Source organism: Sus scrofa, chromosome 5 (genome assembly GCF_000003025.6).
Source record: "Sus scrofa isolate TJ Tabasco breed Duroc chromosome 5, Sscrofa11.1, whole genome shotgun sequence".
Taxonomy (NCBI): domain Eukaryota; kingdom Metazoa; phylum Chordata; class Mammalia; order Artiodactyla; family Suidae; genus Sus; species Sus scrofa.
The window spans coordinates 100,206,064-100,221,267 of NC_010447.5; the positions used below are offsets into that span (position 1 = coordinate 100,206,064).

General features: G+C 37.7%; 1 protein-coding gene across 25 annotated transcripts in view; it reads left to right on the plus strand.

Moving 5' to 3' along the window:
* The window catches only part of PPFIA2 (PTPRF interacting protein alpha 2), a 460,439-nt gene that overhangs the window by 387,473 nt on the left and 57,762 nt on the right, over positions 1-15,204 (plus strand). For all 25 annotated transcript variants that reach the window (XM_021093032.1, XM_021093042.1, XM_021093039.1 and 22 more), the window contains 3 exons: positions 1,160-1,290; positions 3,551-3,705; positions 13,444-13,537. In XM_021093032.1, coding sequence (XP_020948691.1) covers positions 1,160-1,290; positions 3,551-3,705; positions 13,444-13,537 — 380 coding nt within the window. The remainder of the gene's footprint in view (positions 1-1,159; positions 1,291-3,550; positions 3,706-13,443; positions 13,538-15,204) is intronic.

Here is a 15,204-nt window from a genome sequence, read left to right on the forward strand (position 1 = left end):
GGTCAAGGAGGATTCCAGAGCGGAGGGTTTGGGGATGGTATCAGGACTTACTACTGTCTGGCACCCCCTCACTTTCTGACCCCTAGGCGTCTTACTGAACATGTGTCATTGGAGAAATCTCCTTGACCCCGGAGTGATTGAAGTGGCCGTCTTCTCTTTCTCTTCCAGCAGAGCTTAGCTCCTGCCATTAAATTTCTTCTTGAAGTGTCAGAGAGGAAGGAGGCCCAGGGTGTTCAGCCTAAAGGTCTCAGCTGTTAGGCTCATCTACCTCCTACCTCATTCTCTCTCTCTCTCACTGTCCATTGTTTTAATGGACAGTGGTGCTATGAGAAAATGCATTCTTGTTTTTAAAAATATCTTTATTGTACAATTAAGTTGATTGAGTAAAAGCCTTATTTTCATGCAGTCCTATATGTCCTTGTCTGACAAAATTTATGGTATCCTGGATTGTTCTGCACCCTGAACTAAACACTTTGAAGGAATTCCTCTCACCTTTTTGTATTCTGTATGCCTTTGTCAATTTTCCCATGAGAGGTCGTGAAATGAAATAATTTGAAAGACTTCTGTTCTTACCTTTTATTATTCCCACTCTAAACAGAAAGTTTTTTTCTTATAAACCGCAACTTTTTAAAACATCCTGGAACACGTTTAATTAGCCTGATTTAAAACACTATCTCATAAAGTTATATTTTGCCAACCTCTCACTTTAAAAATCTCCCACTTAGAAGATGCCTGTGTTATGATAACCTGACTATGCATATTTTAGTGAATTAGCTCAAATATAAGTTAAACAACTTTTTATAAAGTGCTTTTTTTTTGATGTGTTCAAATGGATCTCAAGATAGCTTTTCAGTAGTCCCTGAATATTGATCTATGGTGTTGACTCTTAAATGCTTTTTCTTCAGTGAGCCTGTGTGTGTTATATATGTGTTTGTGCTGTGCGTGTTTTAACAGGAGTGTCCTAACTTTTAAATAGTTATGAAATTCACACTCTTTAATAATGTGAACTTATGTATGTAGGAGCTATGTGCCCCAAGTTTCTTGTTTTGTTTTTATATTAAAATTACTCAACTAGCCTTGCTTTGATGATGCTCTGCTTTCATCAGTTTCAGTTGAAATTTAAAAAGAGTTCATCTGATGTTATTGTTTTTGCTTCTAGATTGCAGTGGTAGAAGAAGACGGTCGGGAGGATAAGGCAACAATTAAATGTGAAACTTCTCCTCCCCCTACCCCTAGAGCCATCAGGATGACTCACACCCTCCCTTCTTCGTACCACAATGATGCCCGGAGGTAGGACCTTGCACATTGTGCCGTCTCTTGCCACAAACACTCTTCTTCCTTTGGTGTTATCAAACTCCTGAACAAGGTCTATAAAACCTCTGATTTGAGCTATAGGTCTCCTGCTCCCTCTACACAGTGTCACTTGTGAAAAAGCCAAATTTTCATTCTGAGATCACATTTTTACTTTTAAAATTAACTGTATTTTAAGATCTTGTTACTGACCGATACTTATGAGAATAACTTCTATTTTTAGTGGATAGTTCCTGTTAAAATGGACTCAGGCTACAGGCTACAAGGACTTATCAGGAATAATTACAAATAATTAAAGGGATTCTAAGACAGGATTATAAAAATATCCTTCTCATGGAAGGATAATTAAGGCCTGAAAAGTCCATGACTGTGCCCCACTACCTTTCACAGACAGGCATGGAAATCTCCCTTTGGGAGCTGCTGCTGCCAGCTATAACAGCTCCTCCTGAGAAAAGAAAAAAAACACATTTGCTGAAATATTAGAAGAAAAGTTTACATGGGAAATTATCCCATTTGTCATAGTAACTCTTCATACCGTCCTTTCCATCCACTAAAAATTTAAAACAGATCTCTATAGTAATTTATGTCATAAATAAATCAAAGCATGCAATTTGTCTTTTTTTTTTTTTCCCTACGGCCGCACCAGCGGCAAATGGAGGTTCCCAGGCTAGGGGTCTAGTGGAAACTGTAGCTGCCTACCTAGGCTAGAGCCACAGCAACACAGGATCCGAGCCACTTCTACAACCTACACCACAGCTCATGGCAAAGCCGGATCCTTATCCCACTGAGCAAGGCAAGAGATGGAACCTACAACCTCATGGTTCCTAGTTGCATTTGTTAACCACTAAGCCACGACAGGAACTCCACAATTTAAGTCTTAAATATATGTTCTTTAACTGTCATCAATTACAGCATCTCTGAGGACATAACTTATGTAACTGAATGTAATAACTTAATGATTAATACTTTATTTAAGTAAGAAGTTTCCAAATAGAATGTTTTACTATAAACATTTTTGAAAACGAGCTTCCTGTGCCAGCAGACATTTTTTTCTTTCTGTTTTGTTTATTTTTGATTCTAATTAAATGTTAGAAAAAAACGTGAAAAAAAAGTTACTCCAGCTTTAAAATACATACTTCATTCTCAAAAAAAATAAAAGAGTGAATTATATTGTAACATATGAAAAGTAGTAGTTTTTGGAGTTTAGAGAATGTGAACTCAGATTCATTAGGATAACTAAATAAAGTTAAATAATTCATCATGATATAGTCAAATTTAAGAGCTGTAAAAATAATAAAAATTGAATGTACTCTATTAATACAATGTCAGATACATTGACCAGGAGCAGAACCAAGATCAACTGCTTGGGAATCCTTTCAGCTTATCATGAACCTAAAATAATACCTGAGAACTGTAAGAAAAAATATATAGTAATCTCTAGGGTATATGATTGTTACTTCAAAAACCTTACTGAGGTGATTTAAAATTCAGTGAATTAGACTCTAAAACTGAGAGAGAGAGAGAAATGACTAGAGGAAAATCCAGTAAAACCATGGGCTAGAATAAGAGCATAACTTTATTAGTTAAATTTAAATTTCTTGTCACAAGTCATTATGTTTAAAATTTAAAAAACAAACTCTGCAAGAAATGAATAGGTAAAGGGTGAAGGGCTAAATTATAGAAGGTCTTTTAGTATGCACTTAATAATCCAACCTAGGGAGTTCCCCCTGTGGCTCAGCAGTAACAAACCTGACTAGTATCCATGAGGATGCAGGATCCATCCTGGGCCCTGATCGGCGGGTTAAGGGTTTGGCATTTTCGTGGGCTGTGGTGTGGGGCACAGATGCAGCTCAGATCCTGAGTTGCTGTGGCTGTGGCATAGGCCGGCAGCTGCAGCTCCAATTCAACCCCTAGCCTGGGAACTTCCATATGCTTTGGGTGTAGCCCTAAAAAGACAAAAAAAAAATGATAATAATAATAATCCAATCTTTGTTCATTGATTAGGTTGATAGTGTCTGAAAAATAAGGAAAAAATTATTGGAAAAGAATAAAATTTTCTAGAGAAAATTTGGAGGCCCATGTCCCTAAGGCTGAGGAAAGAAACATGGGAAGAAAAAGAGAAAATAACATTCAAAGTCTACTCATTCCTCCTTTTGTACTTTCATCAAGAAATTAAGTATTGCGCGCCTTCTAAATGGTGCATTAAAGCAAGCAGTTTGCCCTCTTTTGTGTTTTGCAGCAGTTTATCTGCCTCCCTAGAGCCCGAAAGCCTTGGGCTTGGCAGTGCCAACAGCAGCCAAGATTCCCTTCACAAAGCCCCCAAGAAGAAAGGAATCAAGTCTTCAATAGGACGTTTGTTTGGTAAAAAAGAAAAAGCTCGACTCGGGCAGCTCCGTAAGTATGCATGTGTTTCCTGTTCCACTGCCATGTCTTTTCCTCACTTCTGAGTATCTGTCTATCTTTCATGTTATTTCTCATCGTTTTATTTCCCTGCCTGACAAACTTTCTATTCATCAGCTTTGTAAATCCACTTTGGCTGAAGAGTGTTTGAGCCCTTTTGATTTCTGCAAGAACAATAGCTGGAATTTATGTAATATGAACAAGGACCTCTTCCCCCCAACCCCCACCCTTTCTCCTACTTTTCAGTTTAGAGCTGGAGTTAAATTGCAGGGAAAAGGATGTAGCTCCTACCTCTAACGGTAAGTGATGAACAAAATGATGCACATTTCTTAGCACTACTTTTGGATTCTCAAATAAAGAATTCACAAGTAACACCCCCATCCCCAGACTTAGTTTACTGCCCTGACACCACAAGAATTTCTGAGAATAATATCCATATTTGTAGGTTTACAACTAGAAGTGTTATTCCAAAATATCCTTCCCAACCTCCACATTGTGAAGCCCACACAGAACATCAGAAGTCACAGGAAACCGATGTTTAGAACACGTGGGCAGCCCGTGTGTGGTCGAGTGTTAATCAGCGAGAGAATTAAATCCTCTTCGATTTCCCATTCCCAGGAGAGGAACCCCTTAGTGTTACTGCATAAGGACAGAAGAGAGAAGGTGATTATTTGGGTGATGTAAGATGTGCATGCCGAGATTTTTTTTAAATTTGATTTATTTGGAGTTCCCATTGTGGCTCCGTGGGTGAAGGACCCAGCGTTGTCTTTGTGAGGATGTAGGTTCCAGCCCTGGCCTCGCTCAGTGAGTGAGGTATCTGGGATTGCCACAAGCTGTGATGTAGGTCACAGATGCAGCTCAGATACTGCATTGCCACAGAGCTGCAGCTCTGATTCCACCCCAAGCCTGGGGACATCCATATGCTGCAGGTGCAGCCTTTAAAAGGAAAAAGAAAAGCTGTACATGCCAAGACATTGTTTTAAAATTTGTTTTATTTGATAGCTATTCATAGTCATCATCAGGGTATTCAGGATATACTTTAAAGTCTAGAAAAATATGGAGCCTTCTAGAAACATAGCCTTTTATCCATTCTCAGTGGCTGTGTGTCTCTATGTCAGAACAGACGAGAAGGAAATTGATTATTACATTCTTATCAATCCATCCAGGTCAGAAAATAGCAATAGTTATTCAAGACTGCGCTATGGAAGATTTATGAGCTTTGAGAACCTTTGTTTTATTCCAAGAACAGCAGAGGTAGAGTATAACCAGTGCCAGTGTTGGAAGCACAGCCAGGCCTCCAGTGCTAATGAGGAAGACAAGGACAAAAGCTATACCTCAGGTGCTATAAAGAAGCTATATTGAGGGTGAATCAAAGCCCCAGGAGACACCAAGAATAAAAGTATTTATTGGAAACAGTACTTGAGGAGTTCCCATGGTGGCTCAGCGGTGATGAAGCAAACTAGTATGCATGAGGATGCAGGTTCTATCCCTGGCCCTGCCCAGTGGGTTAGGGATCTGGCATTGTCTTGAGCTGTGGTGTAGGTCACAGATGTTGCTGTGTCTGTGGTGGAGGCCAGCAGCTGCAGCTCCGATTGGACTCCTATCCTGGGAACTTCCATACACCGTGGGTGCGGCCCTAAAAAAAAAAAAAAAAAAAGCAAAAAAAATTAAAAAAAGAAATAACACTTGAGAAAATAAGAAGAAGGTACAGGCACAAGTAGGCTTTTGCCCTGAAACATGTACATCAAGGTCGTGAAGGGAAGACCCTGAAAACTTATCAAACCCAGGGGCTTCCACGTCGGAGTCACTCATCAGAAGGAATGAGGGAAACATCTCGCGTGGTGATGACGTGAGTATCTTGATCTGGAGAATTAGACGTAGAAGCAATACCAACGTTCCTTCTTCTGTCGGTGAAAATAGAAGAGAAGACGGGAAACGATGGCGTAGAAAGTAACACAGTCGAAGGATGATACTGTCCAAGAACCAGGTGTGAAACTTGGGACCATGTCCTAAGGTTTAAAACTTATCGCTCATAAAAGCAGAGCAAAGATAATCTGCGAATAGCTATGCTAGATGCCTTCGAATGAAATGAGGTGTGAAGGAAGAAAACTTTCTAAATAAAACTATGAAAATGTTCACGCGAATCTATCAGGAATACAAACAGCCAGGGAGGAATTCTTAGTTATTCATAGGAAAGAATATTTCTAAACAGGGTATTATTTGCCTTATATAACGATCTGAAAGCTAGGTAATAAAGTGAACTTCAGATATGACGGATCAGTCAATGTGACTGCACAGATAACCCATAATCATGGAAAATCAAACTCAGTATACATAGAATCTATTTTTACAAATGTGTTACTAGCAGAGTCAGTATAAATGTGGAAACCCCAAAACTCAAAGGAAGCAACACAGTGAAAAGCATTTGAATAAAGCTAAAATACTTTAAAGGGAAAGTATTTTAAAAGATAAAATAAATGTGAGCCTCCTTGAAGGTCACAACTGATTAGGGAGAGTTTCCTGGCAGAGGAAATATTCCTTCTAGCAGATTTGGGGATCTGGTTTTAGTTTCTTTTTCTTTTTACTTTAAATTTTCTTTTACTTTCTTTCTATATTAGCCCCAATGTGAAAAGATGCCAAAACAAGTTTAATAATCTAGTTGGAGAGCAGGGAGATAGAGGGCCCATAAATACTCCCAGTTATTTCCTGGAGTATAGGACAGAGTCAGGATGTATTAAGGTCCCTTAAAGACTCAGCAGCCCAGGAGTTCCCGTCACAGTTCAGTGGTTAACGAACTCAACTAGCATCCATGAGGGCATGGATTCCATCCCTGGCCTCGCTCAGTGGGTTAAGGATCCAGTGTTGCCCTGAGCTGCGGTGTAGGTCGCAGACATGGCTTGGATCCCAAGTTGCTGTGGCTCTGGGGTAGATTGGCGGCTACAGCTCCGACTTGACCCCTAGCCTGGGAACCTCCATATGGCATGGGTGCGGCCCTAGAAAGACACCAAAAAAAAAAAAAAGACTTAGCAGCCCAGTGACCACAACTTTTCTTCCCTGATTTATGCATCAAGATGCATCTTTGATGTCTCCACTCATGTTTAAATGTGCTCATACCTAATCTCTATTTTTAAAGTCATTCCTTAATCCTGCCGTCTTCCCTAGATATTGACTTATCTTTTCCCTACCTTATAATCCAAGCTTAAGCAAGTCGTCCACAACTGCTATTTTTACTTCCTCATCTGTCAATGACTTTATAACCTTCTACATCCTGACTTGCACACATAAGATTCTAGAAGCAAGTTTAGTCTTAAGATGGAAGATTGGTTAAGACATCAAAGGCTGGATTATTATTAAAGCAATTTGAGGATGGTAACACACTCACAATTATATTTATGATGATTGTAAACTTAAGCAGTATATCTGAACTAAATGACCTATTCCTCAAAACAGGTCTTTTTTTTTTTTTTTGTCTTTTTGCCTTTTCTAGGGCCGTACCCACAGCATATGGAGGTTCCCAGGCTAGGGGTCTAATCGGAGCAGTAGCCACCGGCCTACGCCACAGGCACAGCAATGCAAGATCCTTAACCCACTATGCGAGGCCAGGGATCAAACCTGAAACCTCAGCATTCCTAGTCAGATTCATTAACCACTGAGCTATGACGGGAACTCCAAAAACAGATTTTTAAAATGTTGGTAGGTATACAATAAGATCTTACTGTACGGCACAGTAAGATCCAGTCTCCTGAGATGGACCATGTTGGAAAATAATGTTTTAAAAAAAATGTATAGGAGCTCCCATTGTGGCTCAGTGGAAACAAATCCAACTAGGATCCATAAGGATGCAAGTTCAATCTCTGGCCTTGCTCAGTGGGTTAGGGATCTCGGGTTGCCGTGATCTGTGGTGTAGATCGCACACTCAGCTCTGATCTGGTGTTGCTGTGGCTATGGCTGTGGCATAGGCCAGCAGCTGTAGCTCTAATTCAACTCCTAGCCCAAGAATCTCCATAAGCCGTGTTGCAGCCCTAAAAAGACAATCAATCAATCAATCAATAAAAAGAATGTATATATATGTATGACTGAGTCATTTGCTATACAGCAGAAACTGGCACAACATTGTAAATCAACTACTCTTTAATTTTTAAAATTAAAAAAAAGATTTTGGTACCAAAGCCGTGTCTGTAACAAATGTAGATATAAGTGAATGCATGGACAAGTAAGAACAATCAAAAAGCCACCAACCAAAATAAACTGATAATTGGAAAAACTGCCCAGACCCAAACAGGAATTAAAAGTTCTCATTTTTATTATTTTATTTAGTAATTTTAAAATTTTAAAAAAAGGAATAAAATGACGGTTTATCTTATGTGAACAAAATATGCAAATAAGTGGAACTCTTCCAAAACTTTCAATCTGACCCCATCTGCAAAACACTATCCAGACAAGAGGCATTAACAAGAGGACACTGAAGCTTCAGAGAGCTGATATTTTGAGGGACAGGGCAGGGAACTCTGATAATCCAGATCATTTCTTTGATCCTACTTTGAGTGAATAGCATGTGTTGAACCATGATGAAGTCCAGAGTACCAACTGTGGACTTTAGAAAAATGGTGTTGGCGTCCGAGAACATTCAGCTTTGTAAGATGGACCGTACATTAAACACAGACAACCTTTCACTTAAAACAAGAACTTCAGTATGTTTCTGGCCCATAAAAGTTTTACCTGATACATCGTCTGTTGTGTCACGACAACTAGGAACAGGGATTCTGAACCCCAAGATCCATACTTAGGCATCAGTAAGTGGAATTCTGACTGGTTTGACTTCTAATTTTATCTGAAGCATCAACCTGTTTTGAAATAAAGCAAATTGTGTTTAAAATAGCCATGTCCAATGAAGCTTGTTTGTTTCTTCTAGAAAGTTACTCAGAAACAGAACAGGAAAGGCATTTGGGCAAGCTGTGACCCTTGACAATCCTGAAGACAAGATGCCAAAATGAGGCCTGGGTGGTGAAAAAATTAGGTAGAATTTACAGCTGGTTGAATGATCCTCTTTTAATAACGATGATGAAGGGAGTGATGCTACCTCAGATCAAGGTTTTTGATGGCATGATTAGGACTCATTCTGTTCTTGATCAACTCATTGGCCAACCACTTGGACATGAACCAAGCACAATAGCACGATGATCTGATTTATGGATCATTGATAAGAATAAAAATCACAAACAAACAAAAAAAAACGACAGTCTTCTTCCTTAAAGACTACTTCAAAAGTCTGAGATATGGAAGATCCAAAATATCCCACTTGAAGATTATAACTCTTGGAAGCATTTTTTTTTACAAGAAAAATCTAGAAGTTTCACATAACTCTAAAATCAGTATATTAGTTAATGAATTTAGGCCACATTAATAGACAAACAATATTGAGATGAAAGAAGACATTTCCATTCTGTTCCACTACAGTAAAACAGCAGCCAACGGGTAGTATCCATTTCTGGTTACTGTGCTCTCAGAGACATGTTATAAACTTGGAGGGAGTTTGGAGGGGAGGATTAAGCTGATGGGGAGGCTTGAAATTACGTGAGGATTAGGTAAATACATGGGTGTGTCTATTCTCCTTATCGACCTGTCTAGGCAGCTGATTATGAATATTTGAAAGGCTGTTATGTGGCAGACGCATTGGCCTTTTCATTGTTGAGTGAGATACGAAACTTAAACCCAAGCATTAAAGTCGTAGAAGGATTAACTTCATCTTATTGTAAGAAAGAACACTAGGGAGTCAGAATTATACACACAAACTTTATTGTAAAGTAATGAGTTCTTATCACTGGAGACTGTCAAGCAGAAGCGAGGTAAATTCTAGGAAGAACTGCTGTGGAAGGGATCCAGGCATCGGAAGGGAAGCTGGACTGGCTGATCTGTAAGATCTCTTTCAGCCCTAATAATGCCGAATCTATGCAGCTCTAACATTTAAGCCTTATAGCCAGCAACACTTCTTTCTACAAAATATATATCTTGAGTTATTTACTATGGAAATGGGGTTTTATTTTTAAAATTATAGACTTTCAGAGTTGAAAATATCTAAAGATTACATAACGACCCACATTCTATACTATACAGAAATTGAGATGATTTTAATCATCGAGGCAAAGCAGCTGCCTGGTACAAGAGTTTGCAGTGGTTCCCAGCTCTCCCTTCCTGGTCTCCTGCTCCAGACACTGTCCTCCTCCTTGAGCTTCTAGTCCTGTGGAACATATTTGGGAATGTGATGAAATTAAAATCATTATTTATTTCAGAAGGTGTATAACTTCTTGGCATTCCCTCTGTGGCTCAGCAGGTTAAGAACCTAATTCGTATCCATGAGGATGCGTGTTAGATCCCTGGCCTTGCTCAGGATCTGGCATTGCCATGAACTTCAGTGCAGGTCACAGATGAGGGCTAGATCCAGTGGTGCTGCAGCCCTGATTCGACCACTAGTCTGGAAACTTCTATATGCTACAGGTGTGGCCCTAAAAAAAAAAAAAAAGAAGAAGAAGAAGGAGAAAGAAAAAGAAAAAAAAAATCTGTATATAAATTCTTGAGAATATTACACATAAATGCATAAAAAAGTAAAGAAGGCAATAGTAAAAAAGACATCACATAATGCATTACATATTGTCTTATAAAATATATAGACATGTTAGTAAAGAGTTTGGATAATGTTTTTCTCTCTGGATATGTTTGATTCTACTGGAACATCTAAGTGCAGTTTTCCTACAAAATTGGAAAGGTATAAAGCTTGAGTTCAAAATAGGACTTGTTTCTGAACAACGGGTACTGAAGCCACCGAAGAGAACAGACTCCAAGGGAAACATAATGGAAAAGGACCTGGGTCTTCTTTATAGTTAGTTGGGAAGTGGGTATAGACAGGGGTCAGGAGTGTGAAACCAAATTATCAGACAAAAGACATGATGAAGCTTGAGGGTCACGTTACCTAGCTGTGGAGAGATTGGAAATGCAGAGATTAGGAGGCAGCAGTTTGAAGCAGAAGAAACACACAAATGAAATGATCCAGGTTCCAGGGACAGGTATCCAAGCAGAAGTAAGAATGAGGAGTAAGAGCAATCAAGTATCATGTCTGGAGGCAGTTTACCTGTTCAGGAAAATGGTAATCGCATGTGAAGAGGTAGTGATGTTAAAACTTTCACTGCTTCTGAGGGAGTCATCTGCTCCATCGGACTTTTAACACATTTACTACCTGGGAAACACCAGCTCTCCCGTGTCTTCAGAAAGCCCTAATAATAATTACTGTAAAGGAAAAAGAATAGGACACACGTAACCACCCTAGCAGATGTTAACAGTGAATGGTAACGTAAAGAAAAGAGGCATTGCAAAGGGGAGACACCACAGCTCATGGCAACACCAGATCCTTAACCCACTGAGCGAGGCCAGGGATTGAACCCGCGTGCTCATGGATGCTAGTCAGATTCATTTCTGCTGAGCCACGACAGGAACTCCCACAATTCTTTATTAAATACTTTTCAAAGTGTATTAGATTCTTTTTATTTTTTTGTCTTTTTGCTATTTCTTTGGGCCGCTCCCATGGCGTATGGAGGTTCCCAGGCTAGGGGTCGAATCGGAGCTGTAGCCACCGGCCGACATCAGAGCCACAGCAACACAGGATCTGAGCCGCATCTGCAACCTACACTACAGCTCATGGCAACGCCGGATCGTTAACTCACTGAGCAAGGGCACGGACCAAACCCGCGACCTCATGGTTCCTAGTCGGATTCGTTAACCACTGCGTCACGACGGGAACTCCAAAGTGTATTAGATTCTGAAGTAATCAAGAGTATATCTAAGTTCCTGATTCTTTTATTTTATTTATGAGAAGAAAAGTCTAATATTATTTTTTCTGAGTCTACTGTTGACTCACAAAATTCTTCTAGAGCTTTCTTTGTTTCCTTTCCAGAGCTTTCACTTTTTTAAAATGTTCTCTAATTAAAATGTTGGGTTCCTGGGGAAAAAAATGAGTCATAATTTATACGTTCTTGGCTCTGAAGAGTAAAATGCCTGATTCATTCAACCACGTGGTGGTTGAAAATGTCTCATTGATTATGGAATGGATCTACTTAACCCATCTCCATGTCTCTATCTGGACTGATCAAGAATTTTGTAACTTTTAAGTGAATCATTTTCATTTTCATTTATATTTCAAGAGAAAAATTTTATTGTTAATTTCAGATTGTGAATAATAATTCATGGATGTACAGTAGGTCAAGTATACCAATGAGAGAAATAAAATGAAAATATATACTCACTGTGCGTAATTGAAAAATCCTACATTTAAAAATCTTCCCCAAGAGAACTTCAGTTCAGCCAGTGGATGACTTTCCTAATATCGACAGTGAAAATCATTCACAATAAAAAGTTCTTTAAGTATTAATTGCATATGTACATAATTGAATATAATAAATTTCAGTCCTCAAACTGTGAATCCCTGAATAAGATCTAGACAGCAGTCAATATATTTGCAAATAAGAGGCCTTTCCTATAATTATCCAGTTCAGTAACAGAGTTACTAGACTGTGAGATTAACTCATATATGTCAGTACTCCAGAATTAATAGTATTTAGTATTTAAATTATTTGCTAAAATAAATTATGAAAAACAATTACAACAAAATCATCTTTAAGAGTACTTATTTATTGACATATTGCTGAATGTTTTTGTGTTGTCTCTTTAAGAGCATTAACTTAAATCTTTCTATTTAATCTTGGGCTTAAATGGAATTTAAATCTCTTCCAGTAAAAATATACATATTTTTATATACCTCATATACCTTAACTCACTTAAAAATAGTGAGCAATTTTCATTTAGTTTGACTTCGTTTTTTTCACATTGCAAAGGGAAAATAGAGCCCAGAAAAAAAGTTCCCATTTTTCAATTACAACAGATAAGTTATGAAACAATGGTATATTAGAGATACTGAATGAAATAACTGCCTTTTAAAAATTATTTGACGCCCAGCATACTTTGATTCTTTCTCTTTTTATCCCAAGATTATATATATTGCATATATCTCAAGGTCAATAAAACTGAACATTAAATCAAATAATTTGTGACCTACTAGGTAAAAACAATTCTTTCCAGGGTCTTTTGAAGAAAGATTTAAATTTTTTTCCCGATATTATTATAGAAATTACAAAATAAAACAAAGTCTGCCAGAGCATAAGAAAGTCTAGAAGTCAGATTTGTAGTAAGGGACATAGGAGTCAGCCAGGTGAGCAGAAAGAGTTACAGATCAGGATACAAAAAGTTTTTGTAACTCAGCAGACGCTTCTCCATTCTCTCCACTTGGAATTGAAGACCTATATCCATGAAAAAATTCTGAATGCTTCAAGTGTTGAGAAAACTCACACTCGCCTTCATTTTTCATGAGAAAAGTAGAAAAATAGACTTCAAGGCTTGCAGACTACATATTCTGGCGTTTGTAATATAATGTGCTGGCCACGTGTAATATGTTGCTACGAGGTGCAGGTGAATGGTAACCAATAGGTAACTTTTTTCCCCCCATTTTCCCAGTGTATGTTTATATGTCCTTGTCATTCATTGTATGTACATTCTGTTGGAAATGCAAAGACAGTCCAAAAAAGAAAAAAAAAAGATACTAAACAGTTGCTCAAAAAACTTTTAAGAATTTAATTTCAAAACTGTCACCAGGTATCCAACCTAATTTGAATAGTTACTTCTTCACAGGAGGCTTTATGGAGACGGAAGCTGCAGCTCAGGAGTCCTTGGGGTTAGGCAAACTTGGAACTCAAGCTGAGAAGGATAGAAGACTGAAGAAAAAGTAGGTTTGGAGATTTTTTCCTTCTTTTTCTTTTACTTCTTTTTATCATTGCAGGGAATTAAAAAGAGAATGATTGGTGAGTTCCCTGGTGGCTCAGTAGATCAAGGATCCAGTGTTGCCATTGCTATGGCTCAGGTACTGCAGTGGCTTGGGTTCCATCCCTGACCCAGGATCTTCCACATGCTAGCAGTGTGGTCCAAAGAAAGAGAGAGAGAGAGAGAGAATAATTGGAAACAAAACAATAGACAGAAGCTAATATTGTCCTGGTGTTCCCTAAAACTTCAGTGTTTCAGTTTCATGGTTATAATTTTATTAAAATAAAAACTCTTGGTCTATAGTAGAAATAAACAGTTTTTTATAAGAGATCAAAGTGTGTCTTTCAAAACTCATGCGTATTTAGAATATTTAAATGCAGGCTTACAGCTAATGTAATATTCCATTTGATGTTAAATTCAGTATTAATTTGGTATAATGAAATGAGAGATCATACCATCCAACTTCATGTTTTCTCTCACAACAATTAAAGGACCTTCCCTTAAAATGGAGTATTTAAAAAGGAGAATGTTTCTCTGACTGGGGGAATATACACTTATTTTAGACGCACAGCAGATTGTTTTGCATCTGTCAGGAAACTGATAGTGTATTTTTTCATTCACATGTAATATGAAACATTTAAATGACTTGCAGAACTGGCAGTTTGGGAAAGCTGTAGAAAGCAAGTCCATAAATAACATATTTTTTTAAAGTCAGAGTAACATTTTCAGTGATGAAATAGCACCTTTAGGCTGTGTTCTTTAAAAGACAAAGAATTTCTCCTGATTCCAGAACCTATTGGTGGGTTACTCCTCATCCTCCCTCTCAGATCTTTCTTGCAGGGTTCATAGTTTTCATGTTTACCTTCCTTCCTATGCAACAGTGTTCATTGCTATAGTTATCATTACTGTGACAAACGTGCATGTGATTATATGAGTCAGGCTAATTAATTTACCTCATATTTTGCCTTCTCACGTGCTGTGCAGGTATTTACTAATAATGAAGAAATATGTACTTACAAGTTAAGCGTTCACTAGTCTAATTGTGTCATTAATGTTCTACTTACTAAAGTTAGATTTATATCCAAATTTAGTAGCGACATGCTGTGCAGAAAAAAGAAGTGACCTTGGGAGCATTATTTCTTGAATACAATTAAATGCTCACATTCCATATTAATAAATATTTTCTCTTTCATTACTGATCACTCAAAAATATATTTAAATATTATCACCATCTGTCTCAGAAGATGTTTATCAATGTTTTATATTTTACAGTTATTTATTAAGAAAAAAATCTTCTAAAGATATCCTTTGATATTAAAATTTGAAGTCTAAAGAACTTTCACTTTATTTGAAATTACTTGAAATCTAAAGGAATAAGATTAATCAAAACTCAGCCTGGCTAATGTACTTAGTTTATTTCCCTTAAAAGTTAATTTTCATTTTTTCCAAAATGAAATATTTACAAATAATGACAATCTGACCAGTTTTCATATTTCTTATAAGGTAATATTGAGACAATGCCTCACATAGTTCCTTTTAAACAACTACTAAATATCCTTTTTAACAGCTACTAAAGTTAAAAATTCCAATTATACAATGATTTAACGTAATCATATATTTAGAATTAATGTT